Source organism: Mirounga angustirostris, unplaced genomic scaffold (assembly GCF_029215605.1).
Source record: "Mirounga angustirostris isolate CCGP_5_RB_7025 unplaced genomic scaffold, mMirAng1.0.hap1 SCAF_7, whole genome shotgun sequence".
In the NCBI taxonomy this organism is placed as follows: Eukaryota; Metazoa; Chordata; class Mammalia; order Carnivora; family Phocidae; genus Mirounga; species Mirounga angustirostris.
In genome coordinates this window covers 108,950,387-108,965,409 of record NW_026991715.1, presented here as the reverse complement: position 1 = coordinate 108,965,409, position 15,023 = coordinate 108,950,387, and the positions used below count along the sequence as shown (strand labels likewise).

Genomic DNA, 15,023 nt, shown 5'->3' with positions numbered 1-15,023 from the left:
TTAAAAAAAAAAGAAAGAAATGCCTCTATTGCAGCCCGCCTGCCCTGGTTTACCTTAATGATGTGGAATGTAAGGGATTTGAACCAGGAATCCACTCACTGGCTGGGTGCCCTTGGGCAAGTCACTGCAACTTTCTGTGCCAATTGGAAATACAGGTCCGCCCCCTCCCTGGCCCCGCCTTCCCCCATCTGAAAGCAGAGCATTCCTGTGACACCTTTTGTAAGCCAAAATGGCATAAAGCAAAGGAGTAATTACCGTTAATCTATAGGGGGAAAAAACTGAGCATTCCCGGACCAAAAAAAGGAACTTCCTAGGCTTCTCTGATACCTTAGGACACATCTAGCTAATGGAGATAGAGCACAGATGCTCACAGGCACAGGTCAAAGCTCTGGTAGATTTTGATGCTGAGATGCTGAGTGTGGCTCTCAGGGAAGGAGCCTGGTGGGGCCCCTCTCGCTGCAGGGGCCTGCGCTGTCTCTGTATCACCTCACTGCACAACACACACTGAATGCTATTTTTGCTTTTTGCCTTTTTTCATAAAAGTGAAAATCCTCTTCTAATTTCTTTTGGTTAGCAGAAAACAGGTACTCACATAGGTCTTTCATAAAGTGAAGTAGCAGAGGACAAACTTCTGAAAGGCAGGGGGACCTGTGTGCCCTGACCTTTCCAAAACAAGAAAACAAACCAAAATAAATCCTCAACGCCTCACAGGCTATTGTGGGGGTGAAATAAAATCATAAAAATAGATCTACCAGGGACAATGCACTATTTTGCATGCCTTATCTCATTCAGTCCTCACACAGCCCAGGAAGTTGGGGTCATGATCTCTCCTAGTTTGTAGGTGAGGACACAAGGCTCAGAAATGTTCAGTCAGGGGCGCCTGGGTGGCTCAGTTGGTTAAGCGACTGCCTTGGGCTCAGGTCATGATCCTGGAGTCCCAGGATTGAGTCCCGCATCGGGCTCCCTGCTCGGCGGGGAGTCTGCTTCTCCCTCTGACCCTCCCCTCTCATGCTCTCTGTCTCATTCTCTCTCTCAAATAAATAAATAAAATCTTTAAAAAAAAAAAAAAAAAAGAAATGTTCAGTCACTTGTCCAGAGTCTCTTGGCCACTGTATTGTTCTATATCCTGCACTAAAAGTTGAAAGTAAACACGGGGAAAAGAATAAAATTCCCCGCCGTGACCTTGAGCAAGTCCCTCCATTCTATGGGCCTCGGTTTCCCCTTCCTGTAAAATGAGGGAAATGTTTGGATGGTGGGTAAGGATCTTTGAGGTCCCAGTGTTATGGGGTGCTCTGAACATTTCTGTGAAAATAGGACTTCCGGAACTCTTTGAAAGTCCAATGACTTCCATTGTCCGTTCTGTGGGGATAAATGTGCATTTCTGTTTGTTTGAATAACATTTGTGGGAGCTGTATATAGTGTCTGTCTGCTTATATTAGACGCTGTGTATTATAGTCAAGAGTCTTTCACTATTTCCCATATAAACCTTGTTTTTTATGGGTTTGGGAGAGCTCAGCTGTAAAAACTCCCTTGGCTGAAAAAAAAATTTTTTTTCAAACAAATTAGGTTTAAATCAGGAGGCTGGTTTCAGACACTTCAGACCCCGCATATTTTTTCTTCCTAGTCACTTTTCATTTAAAAATGAGACTTGCTGATTTCTTAGTTTCGTTTCTTTTATGGGGATTTAGCAAGACCATAAGCTTAACTGTTGGTTGCATGACGAGAATGGATCCAGAGCCTTTTCCAAGGGAGCGGGGGTGGGGGGAGTGGGGGGGGGGGGCCTGAAGCCTTCAGACGTCCTTCTAATCCTAGCTCACTAGCTCAGTCTTTGACTGGATGTGTGACCCTGAGCTGGTCATTTCACCTTCCCTTCTTCCTGTCAGGAGCAGGATTCCTTCACTGAACCCTTCTAGTTTATGGGGAGAAAAACATGCTTGGAGAAGTGGAAGTTCCAAGGAAAGATGAATATCAGAGGCTGGGACAAAGAATAACATGCTGTTTTCACCAGCAGAAAGTAGATTCCTGGAGTGAGAGTGTTACAGTCAGGAGAAAACCCAGAGGTCAAGAAGCCTACCACCTTCCTCACATTATAGATGGGATCCACTCTGAGCTGGGAAAGGGGAAGAGAGTTACTGGTGAAGGCTGGGGTTAGAATCCAGATTCCTTCCCAAACCCCCTCCTTTCTTTCTAAACCACCTTACTTTGGGGGCCAAGAAAGATCCGACTGAGATGGCTTTATTTGTATGAACACACACACACACATCTTGGAGGTGCTCTGAGATGTGGGGAAAAGCCAGGTCACCAGAGGCAGACAGAGATGCCCTTTGATCCGAGCCAACCCACCTTTTACTGTCTGTGTGACCTTGAACGAAGTCCTTCACCTCTCCGGAGCCCAGCTGCCTCAGTATTAACCTCATGCAATCTTCATGAGGCTTAAATGAAATAATGCATGCTAAGGGCTTAAATAATTTCCTCTACAAATTTTAGTTGTTGTTATGATTATTTCATGCATTAATAGGTTTTAAATGTAAGAAAAGAAAAAAAATAAACGTAAGAAAAGATTCTATTTACTGCGTGGAAGGAATAATAAAACTCTTCACAACAAATATTTACTATTGTATGTTAATGGGTGGTGATTATTAGGATCCTTTCATATTCTTATATTGATACCCACAGTGCCTAGCACCAGGTGGGTGCTCAATTCATGTATGTTGAATAAAGTGTACCAAAAGTACACTGGCCACTGGAGAAATTAGAAGGCAACGGCAGCATAATGTTTTTGATTGTAAAAGTAATACTTATTCATTGTTTAAAAATGTAGAAAAATATAGCTCAGCAAAAGGAAAAGTCAAAATTATCCCTATTCCCCAAACTCAGAGGTAGAGGTGTAAATGTTTTGATGTATATTCTTCCACTTTTTCTCCACGAATGCTATTTAGTTAGTTTTACATAAAGCAGGGTCTGGATAAACTGTCTTTAGCAACCCGGGAGGGTTTTTTGTTTTTTTTTTTTCCTCCACTTAATATATCATGAACAATCTCCATGTCAATTCCCACACTTTTTCCAGTGGCTGTGTAGTAACCCACTGCACTGATGGATTTATTTAACCAGTTCTGTAATTATAACACATCGGGTCCTTCTGTATTTTTCACTCTTCAGTAGAATAGTCCTGGCGTTAAAGCTTTGTAACATCAGTGACTACTCCCTTACAATAAATACCTGGAATTTACTTTTAAGTCAGCGACCATTCCATTTCCCCCCTTGATATTTAAAAAAAAAAAAAAAGTGATGTTCTTAATTCAAAAATACTAATGACACTGTTTCTGCCTCTGCGGGATTGAGGTAGGTTTCCGACAAACCGCGTTGAACCCTGGGAGAGAATGAGGAAGCACCCGCCAGGCTCTAAAGCCATTCCATGGAGGGAGCGCTCACGAAAGGTGAGAGGCTGGAGAGCCGGCGGCGGAGACAAGCCCGGGAGCCCGAGCCCGGAGACCCCCTGCGCAGACTGGTTTGTGAAACCCGGAGCAAGTCCGCCGCGGCCTGGGGGCTGGGCTCTGCCAGCCGGCGAGGGAGGACTGCAAGTGTGGCTTGGGCGTTCTGGGGGAGAGCGCGAGGACATCCCCGTGACCCCCGCAAGGGGCAGCCCCCTGTCTCAGCTCCCAGGTCCTAGGCCTGAGATGGGGACCACACATGGTTGGAACTGAATTTGAGGCTCCATCCACCACTGTCTTCTCAAGCACGGCTTGGGCCCGGCCGGATGGGGCTTCCTGGGGAGGCATGGTTATGCCAAGCTTGGCTCCGGCTGCCTCGGGCGGTACCCCTCGGTACCCTCTCTCCACTCACTGGCCAGGGCTCCGGGAAAGCAGGACCCGGGTGCGCATTCCTCCCGTGCCTAGGATACTTCACGGCGCTAAAAATAGTCGAGGGAGCCGAGCTCTGCGTAAAGCCAGAGGACCATCTAGAAACTACACTGGAGTCCTGGGTTCGAATCCAGATAAGGCCCCCTACCGTGTGGAGGAACCAGGATCGGCTTGCTCCCTGAGCCTCAGTTTCTCCATACGTGTCAGGATGTCTAAGGGGCTTCTCAGCTCTTGGAAAGAAAAGGAAAAAGAAAAAGAAAACCCCTCGATTTTTCTTTTCTGTTCCTCCCTGAGGGCCTTGGGGCCTGGGGCCGGGGACTGAGGCCGGGGGAGGGGTGTGCAGGGCCGCTCATTACCGCGAGGTGTTGCCCTAGTTAAATCGCGGGCCTGTTTGATCTGGCGGCGGGTGGCGAGAGGGAAAAAAGGAAAAAGTAGGGGGGTCGGAGTAGAGAGACACTCACACCTCCCCCACCGTTTCCTCGCACCCATAAAACACCTTTTATTAACTCCTTCGCGTCCGGAAGGGCTGGCGTAGCCGTTCAGCTCCTGCCACGGTGGGTGTTTACAGCCGAGTCTAATGGGGCCCCATATTCACCCCGATGCCGGGACGAGGCGCCCTGGACACGCCTGATCCTGGAGCTGCCCGGGGTCTCCTTTCTGGCGCACACCCCAACCCGAGGGCCTCCAGCTCCCGAGCAAGAAAGCGCCCGGAGACCCGCGCGTGCGTCCGCGCCCCTCCCTGGCAGTGAACGCGGAGACCCGTGCGGACACCGCAAAGCGGGCGTTCCCTCGCGCGACGTGGGAGCTGTTGGGACACGGAAAGCGCTTAGCCTCGAGCCTAGCGCAGAGTTGCGCGCAAAGCTAGCTGTCTGTACACTGTTATTTAGGGATACGTAAACGCCAGCGTTTGCCTGCCCCACTTTAGCCTTCCACGCATCCTCGCCTTGGCAAATGCATCCGCTTTTATTCGCTCCCACACCCAGTCCTGGGTGTGCCCGTGGGGGCACAGAAACCAGCTGTCCTGCACACGTGCCCGAACGAGCAAGCACACACACTCCATTGCTTTGCACAAATCCACATGCTCTCTCACAAATACCTGTTTAGTGCTTTGTTGCTGGAAAGAAACCTAACTGTCTCAGTGTAACCATAAGCACTCACGAGCTTATTTTAGTCAAGGATAAAGTAATAGCCGCTATGATCTGTCGAGCTCTTACTGCATGCAGGGAGCTGTGCTAGGCACACCCTGTGCTTATTATCCGCGCCCCCCACCCCGGCACAGTTGCGGGGCTCCGTGTGAGTTCCTGTACCACTATGCACACATCTATAAGATCAGGAATCTCATGTACGTGAACATATTCCCCAGCGCATCCGCTCCTCCGAGTTGCAATGCCCTCGGGTGCCCTTTATTTGTGTGACAAGCCCCCTTCCCAATAACCCCAAAACACCGCCTGCAGACACCATACTAACCCACACACAAGCTCAAATGCTGACCCATATAAATCCTAGCCTGTCCTAGCTGGGTCTAATTCGTTTCCAGTTTTCTGTCTGTGGGTTCACTAAAGTTATCCCGGCCAGCCATTATATTCTAAAAACTTTGTTCTTTGTCCCACGAATAAATCCTTTATCTACCCCCTTTCCCGACTTGAGTTGCAATTTGGTCTGAATATTTATCAAAACAGAAGTCAGAACAGAAGGTTCTCCACCTAGCAGAAATGATGGGGCCAGTGGATATACCCACCAAGACATCACACAGGCTGCCTCTGATTTCAGAAAATCTTTTATTAGTCAAGAGCATAGATACTGCTTTGGCAAAGGGAGGGGGCAGTGAGTGGTCTTATAGATTTGAGGTAGAAAAAGGGTAGGGATGGGGGATAAACAAACACCTGAGCGCAGCAGGCATAGTAGGTAGTTTAAATACATAAAAACTTTTCAACATAGAGAAAAGTTTTTATTTACAAAGGAAGGAAGGAAGGAAGGAAGAAGGGAGAGGGATAGAGGAAGGAAGGAAGGAAAGAAGGAAGGAAGGAAAGGAGGGAAGGAGAGAAAGCGTTTCCCTTGGAACTGAATAGGAAGTGCAGCGACAATAAAATAAAATAAAACACCACTGTTTGAGGGAGAACAACAAAAGGCAGCCCTCCATCTTCCTGGTTTGGTTCTCTTTCCCTGGCAGAAAACTATTGATTCCTCTTATTGCATTTTAATTTGGGAAGAGAGCGCTCGGGGGATTTGCCGCAAAGCGGACAGGAGGACGAGAAAAAGAGCCAGTAGGCAAAGTGGAGAAAGCATCGGGGGTTCTAAATTCGCCCCAGAAGGGTTGGAAGGGTGCGTTTTAGCGCGCTGGAGTCCCGCAGTCCCTCTCTCCCGCATTGTGCAGCCAAGAGCCGCCCTCTCAGTTTGGGGGGGGGGTGGATATATATATATTTCTCTTTCTCTTAATGTATTAAAAACAATTTCAAATGACATTGCACGTGCGATCCAAGTGTGTTGTTGCAGCCGGCAACCTGCCAGCTCGCAGCAGAGGCTCTGCGGGATGCGCCCCTATAAGCCCCTGGCACCCAGAGCCTGGCCCTCGCCGCCGCCTTCCTCTCCTCCCGGGGCTCCGGGGTCGGGCAGCCGTGGCGGGGTCCTCGGCGCGGCCTCAGCTCACTGGTTTAACTCCAGCGCCCAGACTTGCTGCGGCCAGCCTGTGCGCCCTTTAATCCTCTTCTCGCCTGGGCCCAGGGCAGGAGGAAAGGCTTCGTGTTGCTGCTGCCAGAGGACACACACAAGAAAAGAGGCGAGAGACAGGTTTAAATTTTTCTGCTCCTATCACCCGGGCATTGAGTCGGGGTGGGGAAAAGGTTTTGGGAGCAGTAACTGGGCGCCTTTCAGTAAGTGACGGATTTCTGTTTGCGAAATAGGCAAACAGGCTCATAAATTTGCCTTTATGCGCCAGAGTTTCTGGGGGCCGGGATGGGCTGGGCAGCTTCTGGAAGCATGGTAACAAGAATTTTCTGTGTCTTGTGAAATTGGTGCGCGTAGTTTGGGCTTTATGGTGCCAAAGGATGACCGCCGGGGTTGGAATGCGAAGGGTGGGAATCAACAGTTTTCCCGCTCGCGGACCTGCGTCCCCCCTACAAGTCCCACCCGCTTTCCAACCTGATTTAGCGTCGGGCTTGGTTGCGGGGCTGGGTCCCTGCTGGCGCGCTGGGAGCCTCAGACGGCTAGGCGAAGGAGGAACGAGTCGGCCTGGCCCACTATCCTCCTTCCCGGCTCTTAGCACGAACCAAGCGGTGCTACTTGCCAGAGGCGTAGACGAGCAGTGGGTGGGGATATGCCCCCAAACTCCTTGCAACCAGGTGTCGCCCCGGCCTGCCTCTCCTCCACCCTGGTGGCAGTTTAGAGACCCGATGCGTATCGATCTTGCCCAGTCTCCCCAGGCGAGCTTTCCCTAGTTTACCACAGGCCCCTGCGAGTCAAAGAAGACCTGGCAGGGCATTCTGGCTGACTCCAAACTTGCTGCGGCGGGCCTGAACACACCAATTTAGAGAAGCGAGTTCGCTAGCCTGGCAATCACCGCCCTCAGAGGTCCCAGAGCCCTGGGCCAGCGGCACCGCCCTCCAGAAAGTGTTGCCCTTCCTGGAGAGGATCGAGAAAGGTCGAGTAGGGATTGCGATCTCCAAAGCCAAACGCAGTGGGGGAGACCCGTGCCTCTTGCTTGTCAGAGTTTACACACCAAACGGTCAAGGTCGCCCTCAGAACTAGCTCGTGGCCAGTGGAGCAGTGGACCCGTTCTAGACTGGGAGTAGAAGACCTGACTTGTTTTACCCCAGTTCCACCTCTGACTCCTCGGTGTGTGGCCTCTACCTCCCAGTCCCACTCTGGGTCTCAGTTTCCCTATCCGTACAACAATGGAAGTAGCCTAGCCTCTTCAGCAAAAACCCTTTGAAAACAGTAACTGAGTCCACGTGCATAAACCCCCACTAAGGCAAATTAAACACTTCTACAGCATTCTTAACGTGAATTCCAGGAAAGCCCAGGAATGGATCAGACCCCCTTGAAATTGGAAGCAAAATATAAGACATGTGCATTTTCTCGGGTCCGCATCTTCCAAAGGATCCTTAAAAGGGATCCTTTCAGGATGGTCTTCATTCACAGCCTTACAAAGACTGTCCCACATTACAAATGAGCTCAAACATGAATCCGCCTCCCACCACGCACACAATCCCACACTACAGCCTCAGAATTCCCCGCAGCCTCTCAAAATCACACACACGGCAACGCAGACTCCTTCCACTGCGAACGGGGCCTGCGGGTGCTGACCCAGCCCTCACCCTGGGCCGGAGCCCGCAGGCCCCGGACTTACCAGCTCCCTTTTCCGCTTGCTCTCGCGGCCGCCATCCGCCTTCTTGAGTTCGGCCTTGAAGGCTTCGGGGTCGCCGGCCTGTGCGTCCTTGGCCAGCACGTCCATCAGATAGGCGATGTAGCTGGTGGCCAGGCGCAGAGTCTTGATCTTGGAGAGCTTGGTGTCCGCAGGCACGTTGGGGATGCACTCGCGCAGCTCTGCGAACGCGCTGTTAATGCTCTCTGTGCGCCTCCGCTCCTTCTTGGGTCCTGAGGCTTTCCGCCGGCCCAGGCGGCCTCCGAGCGCCTCCAGCCGCCCGGGGCTCTGGCCGGGCCTGGCGTCCGGACCGTAGGCTGCGGTGGCCGCCGCGGCCGTGGGCGGTGGCCCGCTGGCGGGGAAGTCCGGGGCAGCGTCAGCGGGGCTCAGCAGCCAGCTCTGGAAGTAGGGCCGCTCCTGGTGACAGCGCGAGGCCGGGCCGAAGAGGAAGGGTTCGTGGAGCATGGGGTGCGTTGGGTGTGGGTGGTGATGGTGGTGATGGTGGTGATGGTGTGCGTAGCTGCCCACGAGGTTCATGTTGGAGCGGCCTCTGGCCTGCGCCGCCAGCGCGATTAGCGCCGCCCCATGCGCCCCACAGACTGCCGGGGCCACCCGTGGGCTCCGGGGTGGCGCTCTGCTGGACGCCGGCTCTGGGGCAGTGTGGGGCAAGGCTGAAGAGAGGCGCGCAGCCCGCTGGCCTCTCGCGCGCTGGGACGCCGAGGCCGGGAGACCTATTTAACCCTTCTGCGGCCTCCCCTTCAGGGTCTGGCTTATATAAGGCCGCGGCTTGGATGTCAACCTCTCCCTGGAGCCAATGGTAGGGGGGCGGGGAGGAGGAAAGGGGGTGGCCGTCCCTGGTTTTAAGCTCGGCTAGCCAGCACCGCTCGACTCTAGGCCGCCTGCGGGGACAGGGAGGCGGCCCCGCCTCCGCCTCCCCACCCCCAGTTCCTGGCTGGGGGGAGGCGGGGGCTCCGTACTTGAGGCACAGGCCTGTCAACACCCTAGACGGTGGCTGCCCCCTCCTCCCTGTGGAGCCAGGGAAAGGAATCCAGAATCATCCGGGAACAGAAGGCCTTCACCTAGAGCCCACCCCTTGATTTTCCAGATAGGGAAACTGAGACTCGGGGAAAGAGTGTCTTGTTTCTAGACTGTACAGAATTCAGAATAGGAATTCTAGCCCTTCTCAGTCCTGAGCTCCATCTACTCCCCTCAGCGTCAGAAGATGAGAAGGCCCTGCCGGAGGCAGCACAGACCCCTAACGTCTCCCCGAAGCACCCCCAGCCCCTAGTCATCAGCCCCATGCAGCGGGGGCCCTGAGCGGTACTGTGCAACCCAGTATCGCACCAGCCAACTCTGCCCAAGGCATCTACACGGTCCCACAGCCCGCCCAGGGCTGGAGAAGACTTGGTGTGTGGGGGAGGGGGGTGGAGGAAGTCAGGCTCCAAGCCCACAGGCATTTACTGATTTGTTCCGGGCTCCAGGGCCTGGGAGTCACTCTTCTGGCCTCCCGGGCGCCTGATCCAGCCCAAAGGCCGGATGGAGAGCCCGAAGCCCAGCTACGTTGGGCCACTCCACCTAGGTCATCCCTGCTTGAGAATGTTCACACCAGAGCCAAGGCTCGCAGCGAGAGAAATCGGCGCTTGGCAGTGAACACATACAGAAGGGACCAGGACCTCCGCACTATTCGCAAGGCTGGCGCAGCCAGAGAATTACCACGCTGGCATCCCCCACCCAGGAGAGCAGAGAGAAATCCTGGCGGTGCAGACCTCCACTCTTGCCCCTCCCAGCTAGGGCCTCTCCGGGTCTGTTGGGTTCTCTCCTCAGGGGCCTTTCCCAGGGCTCTCATTGGGACCTGAAAATCCCAGGGTCGTGCTGCTTCTCCCATTGAAGTAGCTTCGCAACTGACGCCCTCATACCTGAGTCCCTCCATCCGAGCCAACCCTCCCCAGCCAACCCCCTTCCCTAGCTGGGGCAGAGGGAGTGTGCCTGTCTCCAAAGTGATGCTCAGGCGGGGGGGGGGAGGGAGCGGGGAGGGCGGAGATAAATATGTGATTGCTCTTTTTAGAGGGCAAATTCATTCCTTTATGCAGTCATTCAACATTGTTTATTGACCGCCCATGATGTGCCTGGCACACTAAGGAGTACAGAGGCAGAGGGAGAAAGGTCAACTCTCTCCTCGTAGGGATAGGAAAGGTGAGGCCCAGAGACGATGAGCCATTTTCTCTGGGGTTGGTAGCAAGTGGAGATGTGGTCTTCCTCTCCTGTACAAGGGAATCAATGGATAGAGGCGGGGACACTACAGGACAGAGGCGGACAAACAGTTCTGAGCAGGTTCCACTTGTGGGAGCTCGGCTGGGCTGTGGGCCCTAGAGGTGCGTGGGGGTGGGGGGAAGGGAGGTCCTGGTTTCCTGCCTGAGGCGGGCTGGAAACCCGCCGCTCTCCCGGGCGCCTGGCGCCAGCAGCGCTGGGGTTTGGGCCGAGCGCAGAGCCGGAGGCTCACCGGGAGGGAGCTCCCGGCGCCCGGTTCAGCCCCGGCTCCACGGGGTCCCGAGCCTCCCTGGCCTGGAGGCACTCTTGAGTGAGGGTGTGCGGGTAGAAAGCTGTAATTACCCTGTGGAGAGGGACCTCAGTCCTCAACACACACACCCAGCGTTTGCCCTAATCCGAGCGATCTCCACCCGCAGCATCTCGCAGCTGGCACACGGGGGCTCACCATGACACGTGCACATATAGGCGCACAAGGCTCACAAAAATCCCTGGCGTACACAAAAGTCCATCTACTTATACAGATGCCCAGAAGTATGGGTATTCTCACGGTAACACATGTACAGCCATGAGACACACAGCATTTCAATATCCATGCATTCCTAGAATTGTATGCATTGTCTCTGTCACCCACAGGGCACACATCCTGGCTCAGCTGTGTTACAGCTACGAGCCACTCCCCACCCTCTAAGCAGGCACGCATAAAGATACCATCACACAGCAGAGGCACACGGACTCTACAAAAGTATCACCCGGCTGCAGGGTTTTACACATAGTCTTTGGCCCACAATTGTGCACAGGTTCACCAATTTGTATTTTCTTACAATTCCCCACAATCGTCTCCACAGCACAAACTGCTGAAAACGCCACCATGCATTTCGTGTATTCTCAGTGTGGAAACTAAGGCTTCAGTCCAACACACACACCCAGGCACACAGCCACAATTACTACCGCGTACACACAGGTGCTCCGACGTAGACGTTTTCGCATGTTTGCACACTACACGCAGTCACCCAAATTGCAAACCCTTAGACACTTTGACGTATATTCTGTCTTACCTATAGGCAGCCACATTCACCAGCCCTGAAAACGAAGTTGAGCAACACATGCACAGTATCACAGTACCCACATAAGGTGCAGCGCTCATATGGATCCTGGCACTTACCCTACAAATTCACAGTTCCAGCACCCACTCACGCACATCCCAGGTATTTCCCCCACCTTACCTAGATCCCTCAGAGCACTCCACACACCCCCCCCCCCATATCCGGCCTGCTTAGTGTGGTAGGAAATGCATTATCAATACTGGATGATGAGTCCCCTTGAGGGCCCTGAGAATGCCTGGCAGCCTCTTGTGGGTAAGAGCAGGGTGCCCCTAGTCATCTGGGCTTTAGAAAATACTGCTCTCCTCCCCAGAACCCCCCACTCCACCCCCCACTCCACCCCACCCCCGCCTGTGAAGGAGTCAAGTTGTCAGCCCAGCGGCGCCCTCAGTGGGAACGCAGCCCTAGGGGACCCGCTGGAGCTTCGGGTTTGGCGGCCTCCAGCAGGATGGACGCCACCAAGATCGCCTGCGTAGACCGCAAGGCGCCTAGGCTCCAGCCAAGGCCTTCTGGGAGATCCCGAAGTGCTTTTAACTCCAGCCTGGCTCAGGTGCGTTTGCAGTGCAGCGAAACACGACCGTGGGGACCCAGTGAGGACGTTCTCTCTCTCCGCCCCAGGTTATATGGTGTGCAACCCAGGAGTTTGGCCAAAACAGCTGTCGGCTGAACGTGCGTTCCTTTCCCTCTCTGAGCCTCAGTTTCCCCAATTTCAGAAAGGGATAGGACTGATAGTCTGGAGTTTTAATTCCCAGCTCTGGACTGTTACAAGGACCCCACCCTGGTTGCTCTCTCCGAGGACTTAGCGCTCCGTTCTGGGACCGTCTACAGACCAAGGGTCAGAAGCTGGGGACTCCGAGGGGCCTACGCGCGGGTCCACACTCCCCCAGCCCCGCCTCCCTTCCGGTACCCCGCAGTGCTCACCCAGATAGCTCCTGCTGAAGGTCTGACACTCGCGGCGTTTGCAAATGTGCGCTTTTTCCTCCGATTGTGCTAGTGAGGTCGGGCAAGAACTCTTCCCCCATTTTACAGGGTTGAGAGCTTAAGCACAAAGAGGTTTAAAAAGTGTAGTAAAGGAGTGCTTAAGAGGAGTGCTGGCCGTGGAAACTGGTGCACCCGGGTTGAAATCTGGGCACTGTCACCCCTCTTTGTGTAAACCTTAGGATCCTCAGTTTCCTCCTCTGTAAACTGGGACACAGTAACACCCGCCCAGAGTGCTAGTTTAAGATTAATTGAAATAATATAGGTGAAGCTCTTAGCAAAATAACAGTAAACCTGGATGGATAAACGGTGGCTCTGGCTTGGGAATTAATCTAACAGGGGAAGAAATGGAGTTTCGGGCGTCCACACGACTGCATAGCCCTGGATAGGGAGGGGGTCCAGGCCACTGGTCTCTGCTTGAAGTGCTGTGTCCCGATCTGACCAAGCCTGTTTCTGACCGCACTGGAATTTTCCTCTTTCCCCAACTACCTACGCTACAGAACCCCACTGCCATAAGGCTGGAGGTGAGAGAGACCGAGCACTGCCAGGTGTGGGGGTCATGCTGCCAGAGACCCGAATTCCTTCCCGATCCCACCCACCCGCCTTTCATTGGCTGTCTGATCCGGGGTAGTTCCGGCCCCTCAAAGACTCAGTTCCCCCGTCTGTGCAGTGGACTGGCTGTACTTAGACGCCCAGGAGTGACTTCGGCCTGGGCCTTGGGGTCCTTCTCCTGCCCTTGCCCCACTCCTCCCCTCACTCCCACTCGGACCCCACACCCCGGGACTGGAAGGCCCGAGAGTCCGCGCCGCGGCGCCTACCGCAAAACCTTCTCCCGCCGCGTCCCGTGACCTTGACGCCACCGGCAATCCCCGCACCGGACCCCTTATCTAAATAGGGCCGTAAATCAAGGACCTGTCAGGGCCCGGGTAATTACAGGAACTCCATAAAAAGGACCCGGCCGGCCGCCTGTTTATATTAGCGCGGTGTAAAATATTCTCGCTGTCTTGGGGAATCGCGTCGCGCGGTAACGCGCCATAAATCAGCCCGCGGGCCATTTACCCCGCAGCTTGAGCGCGCAAATCCCTTAAACATTTCTCTGCGGCATCTAAAGAGTGCTTAGGACTTTTCAATCTGGCCCCACCCGCTCCCCTGGGCCGGGGAACAGTCAGGGCAGGGGAGACAGAGAAAGCGGGTCGATTTCTCCCATAAGTTCGGGGTGTGAGAAGCCTCCTTGACTACGCCGGTATGGGAGAGTAGCAAGTCTACCCAGAGATCTGATCGCGTTAGGATAAACGGGGAAGCCGGCCCAGAGAGAGGAAGCAGTTTACCTAAGGGCGAACAGCCAATGAGTGGCAGAGACGCAGCTAGAGGCCAGACCTCTAGGAGAGGCGGGGATTGATGGCAGTCTCTGTCTCCCCTTATTATCCCCTTTCCTGGGATGAGGAGTGGTCCAGCCAGAGAGGGTCCAAGCTACGAGCTGACATTCCATTCTCTACCTTTTAGCTTCGGGGGTCCCTGAGCTCCCTGCAACTGTGCACAGCATTACGTGTGAATGTTCTTGTGGGCAACGGGTCCTCTGCTTCCTAGTGTGGTCCCCTTATTTTACAGGTGGCAAAACACAGGCCCGGAGGATAGGGCGCACAGCTAGAAATAGAAGACCCTCCGCTAATCCATTTCCGTTTATCTCCCCAACATTCTTTCCTAAAGAAAAACTAAGAGAAAGAGAGAGAGAAAGCGGGAGAGAGAGAGAGCATGTGTTTGGGGGGCGGGGGGGCGGGTGGGAGGCAACCCTGTCCATTCTTACGTTTGTAACAGCCTCAAAAATACAAAATCTATTTAAGGTAAACCTGATGCGGCCATTGTCTAATGAGTAACATAAATCAAGCTTATGGAAAAAGAATATTAAATTTTCCGTGTCTTCCCTCGGGGCTGGGACCTGAGGAGTCGGAGAGAACTAAACATCTTCCTCCCCCATTCCCTTTCCCTTCCGAAGTCCATAAATGACAACGTGTTTACACAAGTTTTTTGTGTCGTCTGAGCTTCGTCCCGGCTCCGTTTCCTCCTCTGTGTATTTTCCGCGCAGAGAGATGTCTGCTTCAGGACGCGTTCAACCTAAACAGAACCCCGTCTGATTGGAAAATGTATTTATTTGAAAAATCGTAACTCACAGTTTTGGTGAAAACGGCCCCCAAATTTATGGGATCGTTTGGGGCGCGGCGGTCATAAATTTAAAAGCACCGACATCCCCCTCCTGCCCCGCTGCGTCCCCTCAGCTGCTCCAGTCGGTGCTCGTGGGGGAGACAGGCCCCCTCCCCGTTCCACTCTGCGGCCCTCGCTGCTCCAATCCCCTGCGTGGTCAGTTGCGCCGTGGCAAGCAGGTGGATTTCATTCTGGTTCCTTTCCACCCAGGCCGGTTGCTTTCAGGGCGCTTCCATTTGGTTTAGCCTCACAGCGATC

The 15,023-nt window shown here is 53.7% G+C and overlaps 1 protein-coding gene across 2 annotated transcripts; it reads right to left on the bottom strand.

The window, feature by feature from the left end:
- Window positions 1–5,641: 5,641 nt before the first annotated feature.
- On the bottom strand, window positions 5,642–9,019 carry HAND1 (heart and neural crest derivatives expressed 1). Of its 2 annotated transcripts, none has more exons than XM_064595601.1 (2): window positions 8,206–9,019; window positions 5,642–6,605 (listed from the first exon to the last, which is right to left on the bottom strand). In XM_064595601.1, exons 1-2 carry the CDS (start codon window positions 8,755–8,757, stop codon window positions 6,504–6,506), a joined length of 654 nt encoding a protein of 217 aa, XP_064451671.1. In that variant the 5' UTR covers window positions 8,758–9,019; the 3' UTR covers window positions 5,642–6,503. The 2 variants fall into 2 exon arrangements, with proteins under 2 accessions (XP_064451671.1, XP_045743601.1); XM_045887645.2 differs by having other exon boundaries at window positions 5,642–6,608; window positions 8,206–9,006.
- Window positions 9,020–15,023: the final 6,004 nt, after the last annotated feature.

Bases quoted from the DNA above. Each gene is read 5' to 3' on its own strand.
- HAND1 (XM_045887645.2), bottom strand. From the start codon at position 8,757: ATGAACCTCGTGGGCAGCTACGCACACCATCACCACCATCACCACCAT. The intron at 6,609-8,205 runs GTAAGTCCGGGG...GTCCTCTGGCAG, and splicing joins GCAAGCGGAAAAGGGAGCTG to CAGCAACACGAAGCCTTTCC.